The sequence below is a fragment of the Lasioglossum baleicum genome, chromosome 4 (assembly GCF_051020765.1).
Source record: "Lasioglossum baleicum chromosome 4, iyLasBale1, whole genome shotgun sequence".
Classification (NCBI taxonomy): domain Eukaryota; kingdom Metazoa; phylum Arthropoda; class Insecta; order Hymenoptera; family Halictidae; genus Lasioglossum; species Lasioglossum baleicum.
The window spans coordinates 17,363,476-17,382,292 of NC_134932.1; the positions used below are offsets into that span (position 1 = coordinate 17,363,476).

Sequence of the window (18,817 nt, forward strand, 5' to 3'; positions counted from 1 at the left end):
TAATATTTAATAACTACTGCAGTGCCAGCAATAGTGCAGTTTACCCTACTAAAGAAAAAGTAGCTTGTTTGTTCCTCGTTGCTAACCGCTCCACAATGACTCCGAACAGTCCCAGTACCTTGCACCGATAACATAAAGACATTTGGTATTTTTCATTCCCATCGTCGATACACTGGATGCTTGCCTTCAGTAGGTACTATGTCCCTGAAAACGCCAGAGTAATCCTACATGACCAACCTGAAGAACAATCGATCTTGAAGACCGGCGCAAGCGCCCCTAAGCGGAGCATACGCCGCGCCCCTGCAAGGGCAGGAGGATACTGGAAAATCTGACCAAAACAAACCAGTGAGAATGGATACTAAGTAATGTTCAAGGCATCGTTCTTCCTCTCCCTTTAACTCCAAATCACCGATAGGCAAGATGAGCCCAGGTCTCGGACATGACCCCCTCCCTTCGTACAATATCACAGCACTAGGTAAATTCAAGGTGATATTTCTACTCTTTAGTATAACCGTAGACCGTGCACGTCTAACTCCGATGAATCCTCTCGTTACAGGTAACACGGCCTTGTGCCTGTGGCAACAACCGCAACACATATTGTTCCAGTTGGCGAACTTTTGTTTCGCGTTGTCGTACGCGGCACCATCCTCGAGAAAGGGAATACTGTTTATGCACTCCGTCCTAATAATTGGTAAGCGTTTTTCATTCATCCTTTCTCCACTGACAGGATATAGATATCCTTCGCAGTTCACAAGAATTCTTAACAAAAGTGCTACTCGTTTAATTTTGACGAAATCTCACCCCAAGTTAAGTCGAATGACGAAACGTGTGGAAGATTTACTTGAACTAACAAATGAGATTAAATCACATTGGAAAAATGAAGACGGTAGCTGTCGAACAACTGCTCCGATCGAGTTCCGCGGAAATCAAAGTAATTTAGCTGATGGGAGACTACGGAGCTAAAGTTGATTATTAACCCTTAGCACTAGAGTGGTGAATCTGAGGCAGTAAAAATTGCTGTACAATTATTCAAAATATTGTTTATATTATTCAATATGTTGGTATCTAATCAATTAATAAACATTTAAGTATTATATGAGGTATTAGAGCAGTTTCTTTGTAACATATTAATATGTTGTTACATGTTCGACTAGTTTTCGATCAAACTGCATGTATTAACTTAGTTTTTAAAAAAAGAGATCATAGAAAGAGATCATCAATACTCACAATACTTGTTCATCGTGCTCGCGTAACCAATGCGGTGGACAATCATTATGATTATACACATCATTATCATAAAAATTTCACAACATTCAAATAATTTCGAAATTGAAAAGTTCAAATTGATACAGTGATTATTTCGCGAATTTTGCTTGTGATTCAGTTAATAATAAAATTTACTCGGATATTTCACGATAAAAATTCATTTCTAAATGGTGTTCTGGTTAAAATATGTGGCGACGTGACAGTCAACGTGATAATATACATGAAGTTTATTTTTTGAAAATCAGACTGTTTTTGTATGAAGGTGTCTCACAAGTTGTCTATACACTAAGTATAGCTGGCATCTAATGCTAACCCCGAGTCACGCAACTGCGATTATCTTTCGTTTCTCTGTATTTGACCCACTGAAGTATGCAATCGCAATCCCTATCGCGCAGAACGTGTAATGATACCCGTGAAATTCCTTGAAAAAGAAAATTGTAATTCTGGTTATTCATGGTATGACGTTAATAGAATGATGGATCTTTTCAAGGGTTCATGTTGCTCTCTGGTTGGGCATGGCACGTGATATGTGCGCCGGATATATTCTCATGGAACTTCAGCTTCTTGGTGTTGAATATGGGACAGCTGGTTTATATTGTTTATCAAATGAGGCCGGTTAGATTCGATCCAGAATTGGAGGAAGTATATCATACACTTTTCTATCCGTTTAAAGTAAGTTCGAAACTCTCCTATGCAATTCAACACGTAAAAAATGCACCACGATTGATATAATTTAATTCATATTACGTGATAAGTAGACTGCGGAGGTTTATGCGAAATAAAAATATTCTGCATTGATTGTGGGAAGCAGGAATAAAATAAAAATTGATTACATCCTTTCACGACTTTGTTACGTTGAAAACAACATTACAATATTCTTGAATTTTGCTAATCTATTCCTGTTTTATATTTCATCCAACTAATTTCTTCATAAATGCATAAAGATCCGCAGTCTACTGATAAGATTCCCTTGTATCTACAGTAGACGATCGAATTGTTACAGACACTTGCATAGATTGATGATTTTATGTTGAAATTTTTTTTTAATGAAAACCTTGCTACTTTTATTATACTTTTATAGAGCTTGAGAATTGCGAATGTATGTTTGGCAACACTGCGTGTAATATTGTTCTTTACGTGGATAAGAAATAATTTGATCACCCACTGTGAATGTATTAAATAAGTTCTATTAAATAGAACTTATCTAACGTGTCTGTATTATACATTACTTATTGCTTCCGCTTTCGTAACTGTAGGTAGAAATACTAGGTCATGCCATAAGTCGTGTCGTTTCTTATCGTACATATGAACGTAAAAATTCTTCATACATATGAACGTTTGCATTTTGTTTACGCACTATTTTTATAGAAACTTCAGAATATAAGTGTGTATTCAAAGCATTTGAAGAATAGGTTAATTTAATTTACAAAGATCATTTTCAGTTAAAAATAATTGTGACGTATATAGAAAATGATTTGCAAATATCGAGAGTTGTTAATCTTCCCGATAAATCAAGATTAGGTCAATCATCGACCTCTTCGATATCGAAGAATTAAAAACTTTAAATAAGTTAGAAATGTTTTTGATTCGAAATTCCCAAAAATTCTTTGAAATACAATAGAATAAAAAATTAATAATCATGACAATGACGTTGGAAATGATAGTCAATATATCAATGATTAAAAGTATTTGTAACTATAAATGACATCGAATACAGGGTGTCATATAGTTTTCGACATATTAGTTGTTAAAACTAGAGAACTTGTTTTGAAAAGTAATAGTTATCAACAAATAAAATTACAGAAGAAAATTTTGAATTTAATGAGGAATGTACGTGTTTTTGATCGTCCCAAACTTTTGGGGCAACCAGTATAAGTATAAGAAACATTTTCATCGTCGATTTTCTTATACATATGTATAGCTTCATGATCATTTCTTTTTTCAGGGACGGTACACGCGACTCAACATGTTTATTTTAAAAGATAGACTAAAAATAAATATATCTAAATACTGTTTTCACATGTAATGCCGACATTGTTGTTTTCTCTTTATTTGAATAACAGGTCTCCCGACTACAATTCAAAAGACTAGTATCTCCGGAATTTGCATCTATAATGTCATTGCATGCTGGCGAGGCGTACGCTATGCAAAACTTAACTCGGACTGACAGACTGGGATTGTTATTGAGTGGCAAAGTGAACGTTCTCAGTGATTCGAATTTCTTGCATCCTATACTGCCGTGCGAATTTCTAGATTCTCCAGAGTTTGAGAGCTCCAGAGCGTCTGTTGACGACAAATTTAAAGTAAGAACGTCTTAATTTATTATTCCACGGTTATCTAAACGTAGCGTTTACCTAGTTGGACGCACTATGACGTAACTATATAATTGCTCATAATGATTCAAACGACGGCAATGTTACACTTTTCCCCACTTCTGAAAGACAAACATACATATCACACTCTGTATTAGAATGCGGTCACTTTTTTGACAGATTAGAAAATTTAAAAAGTTTATATAATTGTTAATTCCCACAAGTAAAAGAGACAATTATATTCTTTAACAATTTGAGTGTACGGCAAGCATAAAAATCATAATTTTGTTACATTGCAGGCAATGAGAAATAAATGTTTAAAAAATTATATCAACACAAATATCAATGTCAATATATATAACGTCAAATAGAAAAATATTTTCTTTAACAACAATTTGAGTGTACGAAATAGTAGTACATATTGGGTTGGCAAATAAATTCGTTCGGTTTTTGTAATTTATTCCAATGTAAAAAACCGAACGAACTTATTTGCCAACCCAATATAAATGATGATGAAACTGATTCAACAAATATCATAAATTGTTTAAAGTAGTAATTAGAACTGTGCGCATATTTTGTGTGTGTGATAAGTGTTATTTCAATGACAATTATTTAATAAGATTGCCATTTGATAAGGTTTTGTTTTTAAGAGCAACCTTCTACATTCCGAACATTCATGGTCGCCTGAATAATGAATTATGAGCGGTACTGTACGCGGTCACCATACAAATTTAAAATAGAACGTGTTTAAAGTGATTATTATTTACATATTTTTCAGGTATCCATTGTTGCTGCCAGCTCGTGTAGATACTTATATTGGCAAAGGTCTGCGTTGGAATACTTGCTAGTTAAAGAAACGTATCTCGCAACCGTTTTAACGACACTGGTTGCTAGGGACATAGCTACGAAACTATATGCCATGAATAACAAGGTAACTGCTGTACAATTTTACTCTTCTGATAAACTTTCTTTGTTCGCGTTATCGAATACACTGCATTAATTTGTAACAAATGAAGAAACCGTACATAACCGAACATTTCCCACAACTCTATTGGATTTTTCACTCCTCCATTTTTACCTTAACATATAATTAGATTGTTACAGACAAGGGATCGCATTTAGATATCAGACTTCCCACTATTAGCGCGGGATTAAGCATAAGTGGCGAATACAGGAGTCCAAGAGCATCCAGACAAGCCTTGATTCGTAGGAAAGAGGCCTCATTGTCTTCCGAGAATGGTAGTATTCGCACATTATAATAATACAATTGCAGTTTTACCAATACACGTACTTACACTGCCGGTCATAAATATTAAGATCTATCGCTTTTGAAAACAAAGACTAGATCAATATTATGCACACTTAATATTCTTTAAATATTGTATTAGTGAGAACTTCGTGTCTGACAGATATCCAATTAATATTATTTTTTAATTTTTACATTTATTTACCGAGTAAATAAACTGACCTATCGGTGAGACAACATTAATTCGATGATAAAAGATTTGTTTTTAATTAATTTTTTATAATACTTCTATTAGTTAAGTTCATATGGTGCCACATGCAGTATACAGGGTGAGTCGCCAAACGTTGCCACATCAAATATCTTTGTTGTTTTTAAAGATACGTCAAATGTCTGAAGGACAAAGTTGAATGGTAAAATGGGGCTCGTACGATACCGAAAAAATTTTTGCTTTTATGTAATTTTTTTTAGAGATTTGAAGGGGTCAGCTTCATTTTTTACTAAAGCCGTCACTGGGAGCGAGACGCGCGGCCGGAAAAAGGGGGCACAGCCCTCGAAAAATAGCAGAAACGAGCAAAACTTGCCGGCCTCTGGTATTAGCATTGTTTCACCAATCTAATTCCGTATCACACTTTATATTAAAATAACATTTGATTTCATTATACACAAGGTCTATAAGATTGTGTTACTGATCCTACAAATTATTCACACATGTATCTATCGTGAGTGTATTAATGTTTACGGCTGATAGTGTATGTCCAATAAGCTACTTCTATTAGTTAAGATCAATTTTAAAGAAAATGATATATGCAGACACCTAACTTGTTTCAGGATCCACGACTATGAAAGACCGACCAGCAAACAATCTTTCGAAGAAAGGAGCACCGAACATGGAGCCTCTACCCGAAATGCCTTCCTGTGACGATTTGGCTTCCAGTGGCGTAGAAAGCTGGCTCGACTCATCGAGCAAATACCACAGTTGTGAAATTGTGGACGGGGACTAGCAGGAGGCCCCCTTAACGCCGGACACTTTCTATGAAGGGGACAGTGACTAGTGTCGACGTTAAGAATGTGTTTTTGCATACCGAAGAAAACTGTATTTTTTACACGAGAACAGTTAAATCAAATTATTAAAACGGCGATCGAAGATCGTAATGTGTTCCATAAGTAATGTGTCGAGAGACATTGACATTACCTCAGTTGCAAATAGCGGAGACACAGCGGTTTTCCCTGGCGCAAGGAACATCTCCTGTTGTTTATAATAATATTGACGATTGCGTCGATCGTAGGATTTTGGAAGTGTTTAAATCGACACCTCAGAAACATGGACACTAGCTATAGTGTTTACACATGGACGAGTTGGGAGAGGTTGCTGTTGTGTTGCACGCTTTATTACACGAATAAACAGGGTGCTTCAAAATAAGTAGATTGTAGAAAAATATGTATATAGAAACATTAGAGTATCCTTGCTTGAAATTTTTTCAATTGTTTGTCGTTATTATTTCCATACGTAATCTTTCGTAGACTATTCTTTTCCTTGATCTATTTTATTTTCCTTGATATATTTTCCTAAATCGCGAGCACGACTCTTCTGTATTAATCTATCTAAAAAATAAGTAGTTAAATAATTTTTTAAATAATATTTTACACCCCCCTGGAGATTTTAAGATTTATCAAGTAGTAATCTGGAGAAACTTTTTTCTCTTTCTTTTTTTGTGCCTAGCAATGAAAACAACAAAACACAAGAAAAAGTTGATTAATTATTGATTGTTTTCTTTTTATTAGCGCGATATTTCTATAAACTGCTCTGAATTTATAAACTATAAAAAATTTTGAGTCACGTTAATTGTTATGTTACCAAACATCGTTATTAGAAGTGTAAATATGAATGACTATTTTTAAAATTGACGTTCAAACTATCATGTGTGTTCACGAATTATATACTATGCGGTTTTTATGCTTCTGCATTTTGAAGTACCCGGCAAAACACGAATAGCTTTCTATGAAATTGACGATAACTATACTATATCCGTTTAAAGTTAAGGCTGTTCTCAGAGAAACGATTTTTAACTATACTTGATATTTTTAAACAATTGAACAGCAGGGTAGGCTTCTAGCGTAGAAATGTCATTGAATAAGATGATCCATGTGGATATTCAAGTGCGAGAACGTGCAAAGAATGGATGATACTGTAGTATAGCAAAAACGACGGTTTTTCTCAGGTCGACTTCATTTTTTTATATAAAGCTTTCTATTTTTTACTGTACATGGTAAAGATCGCTTTTACATTTAAATAAATGAATAATTATTACGGACAAAATATAAAATAAATATAGGTGCGCGTACATTATTACGGTATTTCTTTGACAATTGTTCATGATGCATTTGAGGTTGCAAAATTGATATTCTAATTGCGTTTACCAATTTTAATAAGTTTAATATAAGTTACTGATTACACACATATTTTATTTAACGCTGAATGAACAGATTACGATTGGGAATTTTTATCATAAAAGATATCCATGATATAATAATTTATAATTAAACTGAAATGTTTTACGCCATTTAAACAATATACTATATAGACTAGAAGTACGTGTTTTATCTTCAAGCTTAGTATACACTAGCATACAATAATTGTAGCACACAATTATTGTGCTGGCACAAAATCGCTTTGCCTTGGTGAAATGCAAGATAAGTTTATTTAGCAAGGCACTGTAGTAGTTTGTCGTTTGCTAAAATATCAGTTTGACCTCGCTCTTTTCAATAACAATTTCCAAGTGCGCGGCGCGCGCGCGCGCGCATACTAAGATATATTACTTACTTATTCTTAGAGGTAAATGAAAGTGGAACTGTTAATCTAACGCTATTATTTTTAGAAATACTATTACATTTTATAACAATTTATGAATTGTAGAATGATCTTCCACATTTTTCATTGCTATTGTATTTTTGGAGAAGCGTGTTTAGCATATTTGAATTGTTACTGTCTTTATTTGCACAGACTAGAGTTTTGTGATATTTGTGATTTTATGTATTTTACAAGTTTTCAGAGAATAGCAGAGTTTGTTGCAATAACTTTGTTATGTTTACACAGTAGTGGCATCAATGGCAATATGAAAATTCGATCAAATAGATTCGGGACGGTTCATAGCGTTTAAATGCGTGTGTGTTTTGTACAAATTTTAAAAACTGATTACTTGTTAATAAAAAATACAATTGAAAAAACCAAATTTTCTATTACACCTATAACATCAACAAAATTCTAATTTTCTAATGTTGCTGAGTAGTAATGAAGTTACTTTCATATTCTGTGCTTTCAAATTTACTATGTTGACTATAATAATTCTTCTCATAAAATAAATGTCATGCATTTTAACTGTACTTTACACTTGGGTAGACAATTTGCAAGTACAAATGCATTAACATTTGAATAAAAAATATAACAGAAGGTGCTGCGTTGTTTAATGTATTACGTAAATAGAGTTTTTTCTGGGAATTGCGTAACTGAAATTTTATAAAAACAAACAATTTTGCCATACACATTATCGTTCTGATTTTACAAGTTTTCAAAATATTTGATCAAACATATCAATCTCAAATTTGAGTGTTTTTAACACATTTTTAACGCAAACATGCGATAATAAGATAGCGATAGTTAATTACCATTTTTCCTCTTCGCATTATAAAGTCGTTTGGTGTCTACTAAAACTGAAGTTCCAAGATACGATAATATCTTAGCCAATCATTATTTCCATTAGTTCTGAAAAATGACATTAATTAAGCCGAAACAATCATTAAAGTTCATTAGTACTCTTTCATTAGCGGTATACATACATTTTCCACACCTCGAAAATACTCTGGAAAATTTTCCGCAAATACAGTTACTCGAATTAATATTCGGACACTCTAAAAAAGACTTTTTTAATATGGTACTATACGATTTGAACCTTCTTGGGAAGTTAGAGCAATTAGTTCACTACAGGATGTGAAAAAAATTTTTCTCCGAGATTACAATTGATCGGAATTATAGAAAAAATACTAAAAGTTGCATTTTAAAACTTTTTTATGTGGGCCTATATTGAAAATTTAATGAATACGTTTTGTAATTTTGAACATATTCCGAAAATTTCGTCAAAATTGGTCGGCGTTGCAATTAGCTACAAACGTTTAAAGATGGTAAAAATGGCAGATTTTTACGATTTTCGGCCCATATCGAAGAATTCTTACATCTTTCAGTGCCTGTCGTTTTTTCCCGCATCAATCGATTTCGATGAAACTTTCACACTGCATATAATTGACACAGATCTACAAGACGTATGTTTTGAATGATCAATATAGGCCCACATAAAAAAGTTGTAAAATGCAACTTTTAGTATCTTTTCTACAATACCGATCAATTGCTATCTCCGTAAAAAATTGTTCACATCCTGTAGTAAACTAATTGCTCTAGCTTCCCAAAACAGTTCGAATGGTGTAGTATACAATATTTAAATAGTTATCGTCTTTTTTAGAGCGTCCGAATATTAATTCGAGTAACTGTAAGTATAAATTACAACACTAACCCACCAGTAGTGAAGAAATAAATCTGAATTTACTTTAACTAGATATAAAGGTTTTTGAATCAATAGGAACAAAGATTACTCACGATTTTCATTTCTTCAAATCGTCATGTTAAGGTATACATACATCATTTACATAATTCACGAACACGTCACTGTTTGAAGTGAGTCATGTGTGACCTGACTGTGATTTCCATTCACGTAAATTCCCTAATTACTGTTAGGAAGTATCTGTAATTGCACTCTGGGAATTTTAGACTGTGTCGACAGTTTTGCAAATATTATTTTTCAATGCAACGCTGACTAAGTTAACGATATGAAAAATGACTACAGCTTCACAACAGAACTTTTCTGCATTCATTTGAAGATACCAATCTAGTCATCACCAAAATGAACACAAAAATTTGATATGCATATGGACTAACGTATTAAATGATAACAATGATAGTTTTATTGAACGATTTTTGTCACATCAAATTTTTACGAAACGCAGAATAGTAATTTGGTAGCTACAATTGATTTAAGTAATTACGTCATGGTGGTAATGGAGTAATAATGATTATTTACGGAAGCACAGTTCCAGTAACACATACTAACCGCAAAACCATACATATGAATAATTTATAGCCGGAGCATTTGAATACTATAGAACTTCTCTATGACCTCATCCGAAACAACTGCGACCCTCTCTAATATATCTTTGTGTCAGTGCAATTTAACAGGTGCAATGCCGGCTTGCTAAGCTTAGAATTCTAGCAAATGATAAAGCCCGCATCCCACGCGATTAAGAAATATCTCTCTGTTTCAAGTCTTCCGATGTCTTAATTTTTTAAATATCTGGCACAGGTATCTTTTCACACACTTTTTGTTCAAACGGTGAAGTACTTAAACATTTTTTCAAAATGTATTCATTAAAATAATGTGATGTCTGTCCTTTTTGCTTATTGAATTTCACTCAAATTGCAGCACGTCATTTCATTTATAATCACTAGACTGCAGATTTTATGCACTTATGGCAAATATGAATGATGTATTATATGCAAATACGGACACTGTGAAGAGAGAGGCTTGTTATGTTATTTTACATTTACTAAAATGATTAAAAGTCGAAATATATTTTCATTTAACGTCTCTTTCATATAATTGATTTAGGCAATTTTGTTTTGCATAAAGATCTGCATCTAATCACTAGACTGCGGATGTTTATGTAATTTTCAATTTTTGTAGATAAATTTTAAGACAGTGGAATCGAATAGAATCTTATTGTCAGTGACAGTGGCCTTTGTAGATACAAAATTAATAAAAATCGTACAAAATTCTATTGCATTTCATATTTTAATATTTTTTGACAATTTTCATACGCCACAAATGCATAAATATCCTGTGTCTAATAATCACAGTCATTAATTCTTTTTTTCCCTTTAGGCAACATACAATATTATATTAGATGATTGCATAAGTTCGTGGTCGATTTAAAAATAAAATTCAATGGTTAAATTTTAAAGTTTGGTTAAAAATTTGGTTAAAGATTGGTTAGATTACAATTAGAAAAGAATGGTGACTATATGTATAATTGATTAGTAAAGTTGTATTATTTGAAATTTAACCATTGAATTTTATTTTCAAATTGGGCACGAACTTATGCAATCATCTAATATTAGGCATTGTTCATTTCGTTGTTATACTGGAGAACGAATTAATTTTTCGAAGGAGAGATTTCAAAATCAATGAGCAATTGTTAACACAATTATTTAGATAATGGCACGTGTCGGAATTGTAAGTGGTCCCGCTGAAGTAGCATTGTTAACAGTCAGGTGTGAATAATTAGTTCGATATTCGACTACGATAAATCATGTCTAGACAAAATATACATGGAGCAGGTTCTTTTAGACAAACCTAAATGGTGAGACGAGCACCGCTATAAATTCGGACGTAAAATGATCGGAAGAAGAATACTGTCGCTATTTGTCCCGCGAGCAAGTATAAGCTCGTCGGTGTCAAGCGTCGGACGTTTTCTATAGTTCTCTCGCAAGGTAAGTCTTCGAATACCATCTTATTTCAACAATTATCATAATCTGGTTCATTGTACCTTTTGCCGCACAATTTTAAGTAATCATAAACAATGAAATATATAAATAAAGAAATATGGTCGGATTAAAAAATTTGTTTATGCATATTCTGATGTAAGAGAAGAAGATTAAATAAATTTACGAATGACAATGTGTTATTTTCAATCTGTTACACAATGGATACAGAAAAATGATATTTTTCATGTAAATTCACTTGAAATTTTGTCTTTGAAAACTTTGTTAACCAATAATATAAATCATTCTATTTTGCCTCATTTATTAGTTTCTAAACTTTCAATTGCACATAAAATTAAATTAAATTTTAATTAATTTATCAAATAATTGATGATTTACTTATAATATAATTTTGGAAATTATATGTTGCTAAAAACTATAATGAAACTCCAGTTTGTAAACTTTGCAAAATAATCTGAAAAGAATGGAACGTTCACAAGAAAAAAAGAAAATAATACGTCAAACGAGAAAATCTACTAAATAAATTTTCATTGTGTGAGTAACTACATTCCCACGTATATTGAAAATATGTGCAAGATATATATTTCTTTTTAAAATGACCGAAGATTGCAGCTTTAACATCGTAAAAAACATTGATAAAGATAATACTGCACGACCAGATTACACCTTCTTTTTAATGTGCATGGCAAATTGCGTTAGCCGACAACACGTGATACTCACAGGGCAATGTATATTGGTTCAAGTGAATAGCTGATTAATGTAAATTGGCTGCATGAACGTGGCGGTGCATTAATTTTGCATTATGTGTCGAATTATTGAATACGTTGACTGCAGCGTCAGTCAGCACACGAGTGACATGATTCATTGTTCAGATTCATAGCTTAATATTTCTAGTGACACGAGTGTATGAAATGAGCTCTTCGTTACGGTTTCTGATGTGCACGGAAGTTCAAGGAGATACACTATAAACATGTTAGTGTTTCAGTTTATACTTCATTAAATAAATTTGTTTTAATCAATTTCATTTTCCAACGTGTGCTGGCAACGTGTCAAAACAGCAAAACAAGTGCATATTATTAATTAATACTCTCTGATTATACTGAATTTGCGAGTAGGAATGCCAATTCACGAATTACTAATTTTTTAAAATTGTACTAATCTTAAGTACAACAATAAAGATTTTATAATTGTCACAGAAACATTTACTAGAGTAACATAAACATTTACGTGTTATGAATATTCACAGCATTCGTATAATTTAAATAATAATTTAATTATCACGAACAAAGGTATGGAAAAGGTCAAGGACGAACAATATGTGCTGCTTGAAATATGCTACTAGCATTAGTTGGTCTAAACAAAATTCTTATCTTATCTTATCTGTCTATTATAACCGACCTGGAATTATCAGAAGAAATCATTTCCTTCGATTCTAACCGCGTGTTCATGGCAGTTTTGATCTATAACTCCAGTGACTATAACTATGTGAATTCAACAAAAGTGTAAAATAATTCATTGGATTATGTTATAATACAATTCTACCTGTTCAATTTCTTAATTTTTCGTCGGTGATGAATAGACTGCGGTTCTTACGAATTTATGACAAAAATGTGTAAATGAAATTTGAAGTAGTAGGAAGGATAAAAAATTTTAAGAATTAATTATTTTCAGGATTTTTAAATTATTAACCCTTTAACCGAAGCTGGCAAGTTGATTTGTCTTAACGTTTCGAACATTTATTGCATTAATAAATATGTTTATTTACGAGATCAAGTTCATGATCGAATTTTTGTTTGTAGTTAACAACTTTTAGACAATAATGTTTGCTATGACGTACAACAACAAAAAATGTCGAGTGAAATTGATAAAAAAAATCATTAAAAAATCACACTTTATGAAAAACAATTGTTCCATCTGATTTATCTTTTGAAACCACTTGTATTTTCTGAGATAGAGGAGATGTTTAGATGGCATGTTTTAAGCGAAACACCCTGTATAACTGTCATTTCATTGGGAGGTGTCAAATTGATTGTTTCCAAAATGATAGTTTCGGTCGTGATTAAAGAGGTTAGATCGTTAGCAGTAATTTGCAAGCAAAAGAATTGTTCTCATGATTTGTTGTGAAAAAGATTGTTAGTTGAAACAAGTGATCGAGAAGTGCGATGGATTTGTGAAAATGATAATTTACCCGTTCTCATAGTATTGTGTATACCTTTCGTGTTTATCGGAATGTTATCTCTTAACGCTTTCGCCGCAACTGACGCATAGAGACGTTGCGTTTCGTCAATAGTTTCACGAATGCAGCTGATGCAACAGTTGCATTCTAATTTTCGTTAAATACACACATTTCGCGCTGCTACTCGCTGGTGTTTGACAACCAGCATGCCTAAACAACGATTAATAACGCGATTGCGTGTTCAAATGCAAGGTTAAAAATCTTGCATATTCTCTTTGGAGGAAACAATAAAGCAGCAACGAACCCGTTAAATAAAACATTTTGTTAATTTAATTAAAAAATAAACCAGCACGTGACGAAATACAAATTCCACGATATTGTATAATTACGAATCTGGAAACCGTTTTCCTCATTTTTAAACATTTTTTAGGTTCAAGTGTACAATTGTACAAATGCTCATAAACAATTAAACATGTCCAAACAATGTGTAAGACAGACGACAAATCCAATACATAATTTTTCCGAGAAGATTTTTCGACTTTATTTAACAATTAAACAATTTGGTCTTAGCCAAATTCAAATTTGTTTTTTATTTAGAAGATGAACTAGTTGCAACGCGAACGTTTCATGCATACAATTGTTTCATGAAGTGAGTATAAGTACTCTATTACATCCATTTTTCCGTTTTCAAATATTACGTTATGACGTTTTGCGATACACATTGTGCCTGTCACAGTTAGAAAATTATCGTGAATTACATAGAAACCGACAGGCATTCTTGGTATACCAAGAACCTATTGTTTGAACGTTCATTGTTGTGTCCTATACACCGCAATTCTATGTTTGAATTTCTCGGTATCTTAAATCTAAGATTCAAATTCGAGTATAATTGTGCAGGAAGTCGTTCCTTTCACGACATTAATGGTTCCCACTAATTGAAATCGGTTATTAAAAATTTTATAATTGTTGTCTAATGTTGTATTCAATGCAATAAAGTCACGAAAGGATGAAATCAATTTATATTTTACTCCTGCTTCCCACAATTAATGCAGAACATTTTTATTTTGCATAAAGATCCGCAGTCTAGTTATCAAATATAAGATAATTTTCAGCCAGAGCCATGAACACTGCTTGGATTTTATCAATCATCGGTTGCTTGGTTTACTTTCAACTATGCTATGCCGAACTGAAACTGCTGCAAGCAGTCTTTAGGCATGCAAACAGGATGCCTACAAATGGGGCGAGAACATACCCCAACGATCCGTATGTTCACAAGACGTATGAACCGGAAGGATTTGGTGGTTTAACAAATGTATGTTATCCTAATTAAAGAGCCATTTTTCTAAAAAATAGTAGCCTAATAATAACCGGTAACTCAATCGTCTCCAAAAAATTTCTAAAACTTTTCTCGTATATGAAATTGCTATAGATTTGAAGATTGAAGCCTCCACTATAAACGAAACCATAAAAATTGATGCACGATCTTTTCACTGTTTTATGGTATAAAAATGAACGGATGTAATTCGGTCGTGATGTAACTTATAGTGTCATTCAAAGCTCGATAGAATAATTGAAGAAGAATTGTACATCAATTTTTAAGGTGTCGTTGTAAAGTGAAAGACTTTAAAACCATTGTAATTTCAGTCACGAAAAAATTTTATCAGAGTTTCCGCGAACGTTTGAATGTACTGCATTTTCGAGAAAAAGAACACGTCTTCAGTTTCTCGCGCACTTCATCATGAAAAATCTTAGAACAAAATGAACGATAGATTTTGAAATTCCAGGCTTCTAGCTTTAAAATGAGTCCAAATTTATTGTCGTACGATTGTTTTTTTTACTAAACTACCACAGTTTAAACATAGGCAATTTTTCGAGAACCGCGAATTTAGTGTTCTAATTCTTTGTGGATCCACTGTATGTCTAAAGAAATAATTATAATATATTGAATAATTTTCCCATAAATGCATCGTTGCAATCTCAATAATCGCAGTAGTGGTGACCGGGGCTAAAAGTTCCCGAGGTAAATTGTTCCGTTCATTAATTTTAAAACAGGAAAAGAACACACGATTCGTTTTCAGTTTTTTTGTTATAGAAGTGAGTAAAGATACTATGTCGTCCATTTTTTGGATTTCGCGGTAGTGTAGCGTGTATTTTTAACGGAGGTATAGTTACTTACCGTTTAAGTAAATATTCACATAGCATTTAAGAATATATTGTAACAGGTTTTATTAGACATTTCATTCCTATAAGTAAAATATTATTGTAGATTTTCACATTAACAAAAATTCGTTATATAAATATCTAGCGTTAAGAAAAGTAAAAGTTTAGAGAAATTTTTAATTTATCTAGGCTGGCAAAATGTCGTCATTCGAACTCGGCCAATATCTTCGCGAGAGGTACGACGAGCTCCTCGGACCAATTTACACGAGGGAAACAATTTGGTTCCGCGCTGACGAAATAGAGAGAATTGTGATGACTGGTGAACTGGTGGCAGCCGGCATGTACCCGCCGTCTAAGGAACAAATGTGTAGTTAAATTACATTCGTTAATGATGTATTATCCGACGATGCCGCGCGTAAGCCTGATCAATGAAAACAAAGCGATTACGTGTTACCAGGTGGAATCCTCTGTTAAATTGGCAGCCTATACCGGTATGGGCGCCGCCAATGGTGACCGATTATCTCTACAACGGTTTGAATTGTGCAAATTTCTGGAAGTGGCGAGCTGACGTGGAAAAAACTGACTGCGACGTTGTCAAATTCGAAGCAGAGAACACGGAAATTTACGAAAGCTTGTCGAAATACACGGGCGGCAATATCACCCAGTCCAGAGTATTCAGTTTGCGTCAATTGTTGTACGCACAGGTGAGCAATATTATTAATACGCTTTCGGAATGCATTAATTATCCATGCCAGAGAAAAACAATGCCACCACGATATTCTCAATAAACGTAAACAATAAACGCGTTACAGTTCACGAGCAATTTAAACTTTAAATGTGTGTGTGTTGTTCTGCACAGTGACTCCCGTAATGCATTACGGGATGCGTAATGCATCACATTAAATCAGAATAATTTGGCTACAAATGTTCCGAACGACTTCAATTTTTTCGTATACAAATGTTGCAGTTTCTTCATACTTTACGACTGATAAATCATTCCTGTAGTAAACAAGCGACTCTTTAAATAAGAAACAAGTGTTTCTTTAAATTGACCATGTATGAATTAAAATAACATTAATGAAAATTAATGATCATGGTCACTAGACTGCGGATATATGTATATTCAAAAGGAAAATGTTCTGCATTGATTGTGGGAAGCAGAAGTAAAACATAAATTGATTTTACCCCTTAATAACTTTGCTACATTAAGAACAGTATTATAATGTTTGTTAAATTTTTCTAATCTTTTACTGTTTTATATTTCACCCAACAAATTGTTTTATAAATGCATACATATCCGCAGTGTAATGATCACTATGAATATTAATAGCAATGGTATGTTGTAAGAAAGATAAAATCTTGTGTTAGCTTGAGTATTGTCTTATTGTTTGGGTTTCATGTTCTATTGTTACGTGGTATAAAGATAGTGTGTGAGCGCTTTATACCTATTTTCAGAGAGATATTGGCTTGGAATTGCCTGAGTGGACAAAAGAGTTCTTTCCTGGAAAACTGGATGACCTTGCTGTATATGATATTCTTATTCGAAATCGAACTCCGAAAATGAAACAATTATTAGGAGGTACAATACTCAGTTTCTAATAATAGTACTTGTCTAAATTGTCCGTATATAAAATAGGAATTGTTTTCTCCATAGGAGTATAATATTCATAATTTTAAGTAATAGTACTTGTGTGATTGTATGATCGTAAGAAGAATTACTCCTTAATTTATATGTAACGGGTCTTCCATTAAGAAGTGTTATACTAATTTATAAAAAAGCCGATGTTATTTTATACAATTTACAACTTTTTTATATATTTTTGCAACTTTTTACAATTGTACTGACCACATGTCGAAGAGTGAGAACTCTAATTATTACAACTAGAAAATACTGCAAAGTTTAAAATGGCATCTTTACATGAATTAGAAATTCTTTTATTTTATTGTTTTATGAAAAATTGCTTCTTAAATTACATGTATATGAAATTGCAAGCATTTTGTCGACAGGAGTATGGATTCAGGAATGGTTAAATCATGTCAATGATTATGTGAATCATAACGATAATCGGAAGGGATTCATGTATGCTAGCCACGAATTAAATCTTGCCGCCATCCTAGTCGCTTTGGATAATTTCGACTATAAAGTTCCCTCGTATAGTGCCACTATAATGTTCGAGTTGCACGAGAAGAATAATCAACATTTTATACAGGTAATTGTGTAGTTAAATAATCTGTATTCATAATAATTTTAATATCTCACTTTTGCGAAGATTCTATTATATTTGTTAATGACAATTTTCAAGAATTTAATTTTTATCTCTATGACTAACAGATACTATACCGAAATGAAGGTAAGACTAAAACTCTAAAAATTCCTGGATGTGGCACCGACTTGTGTCCACTGGAAACATTCGAGAAGTTTGTGGCACCAGTTTTACCAAAGAACGTGGAAGAGTTATGCGGAAATTCGGATGAGAGCCAATCATCTGTTAAGACACAATCTAATTATTAAAACAAAACCTATTTGTTTAATTTTCCGAATAATGCAGTGGTCTATTTAAATTCTGTTGCGTGTTTGGAACACAAACTGTACGAGTACTAAATATGCACACTAAATATGTACGTACCAATTTATCGATGTGTTTTAAAGGACTAACAAACATGATGTGACATGAAATAAAAATTACTGAATAGCACATAATAATAGTTACTTTCGAATTACCAAAATAATTATAGTCATTCATAAATACAAACAATAAGACATATTTTAAGCGTTTCATTCCTTAACCCTAGCACTCTCATGCGGGGTGGGGGGGGGGGGCCTCTTCGAGCACACAGGTTGGAAAAATTTAAATCAGGACTATTTTTCTTGCGTGAAAAATTCTGAAAAAATTATTTATTCTCGTTTATACATTATACTTTAATATTTAGAAGGTTCTGCTGCAATATAAAAAAAAATTACAGTGCATAGAAAAGAAAAACACTGACGCGAGCGGACCCGAACGCTCCTCTTATCTCCAAAAAATAACAAATAATCCCAGAACTAGGGATCA

The 18,817-nt window shown here is 32.9% G+C and overlaps 2 protein-coding genes across 8 annotated transcripts; both read left to right on the forward strand.

Moving 5' to 3' along the window:
* The first annotated feature begins 284 nt into the window (after positions 1–284).
* Positions 285–7,967, forward strand: LOC143207799 (popeye domain-containing protein 3). The gene is made up of 7 exons (XM_076421589.1): positions 285–475; positions 557–691; positions 1,757–1,938; positions 3,330–3,569; positions 4,357–4,509; positions 4,673–4,817; positions 5,653–7,967. The coding sequence occupies exons 1-7, from the start codon at positions 421–423 to the stop codon at positions 5,823–5,825; spliced, it is 1,083 nt and encodes a 360-aa protein (XP_076277704.1). The 5' UTR covers positions 285–420; the 3' UTR covers positions 5,826–7,967.
* Positions 7,968–8,920: 953 nt separating this feature from the next.
* On the forward strand, positions 8,921–18,460 carry LOC143207798 (venom acid phosphatase Acph-1). Of its 7 annotated transcripts, none has more exons than XM_076421585.1 (8): positions 11,791–12,400; positions 14,035–14,253; positions 14,717–14,916; positions 15,954–16,129; positions 16,222–16,468; positions 17,220–17,343; positions 17,772–17,974; positions 18,097–18,460. In XM_076421585.1, exons 3-8 carry the CDS (start codon positions 14,725–14,727, stop codon positions 18,274–18,276), a joined length of 1,122 nt encoding a protein of 373 aa, XP_076277700.1. In that variant the 5' UTR covers positions 11,791–12,400; positions 14,035–14,253; positions 14,717–14,724; the 3' UTR covers positions 18,277–18,460. The 7 variants fall into 7 exon arrangements, with proteins under 7 accessions (XP_076277696.1, XP_076277703.1, XP_076277700.1 ...); XM_076421586.1 differs by having other exon boundaries at positions 14,202–14,253; XM_076421581.1 differs by lacking the exons at positions 11,791–12,400; positions 14,035–14,253 and adding an exon at positions 8,921–11,416.
* The last annotated feature ends 357 nt before the right edge of the window (positions 18,461–18,817 follow it).

What these genes read in the sequence shown, in the direction of transcription:
- LOC143207799 (XM_076421589.1), top strand. Translation starts at nt 421, where the DNA reads ATGAGCCCAGGTCTCGGACATGACCCCCTCCCTTCGTACAATATCACA. An exon ending in CACTTTTCTATCCGTTTAAA is followed by an intron (nt 1,939 to 3,329) that starts GTAAGTTCGAAA and finishes TTTGAATAACAG; the next exon opens with GTCTCCCGACTACAATTCAA. An exon ending in TATATGCCATGAATAACAAG is followed by an intron (nt 4,510 to 4,672) that starts GTAACTGCTGTA and finishes ACATATAATTAG; the next exon opens with ATTGTTACAGACAAGGGATC.
- LOC143207798 (XM_076421581.1), top strand. Translation starts at nt 14,725, where the DNA reads ATGAACACTGCTTGGATTTTATCAATCATCGGTTGCTTGGTTTACTTT. An exon ending in GTCAATTGTTGTACGCACAG is followed by an intron (nt 16,469 to 17,219) that starts GTGAGCAATATT and finishes ACCTATTTTCAG; the next exon opens with AGAGATATTGGCTTGGAATT. An exon ending in AATGAAACAATTATTAGGAG is followed by an intron (nt 17,344 to 17,771) that starts GTACAATACTCA and finishes TTTTGTCGACAG; the next exon opens with GAGTATGGATTCAGGAATGG.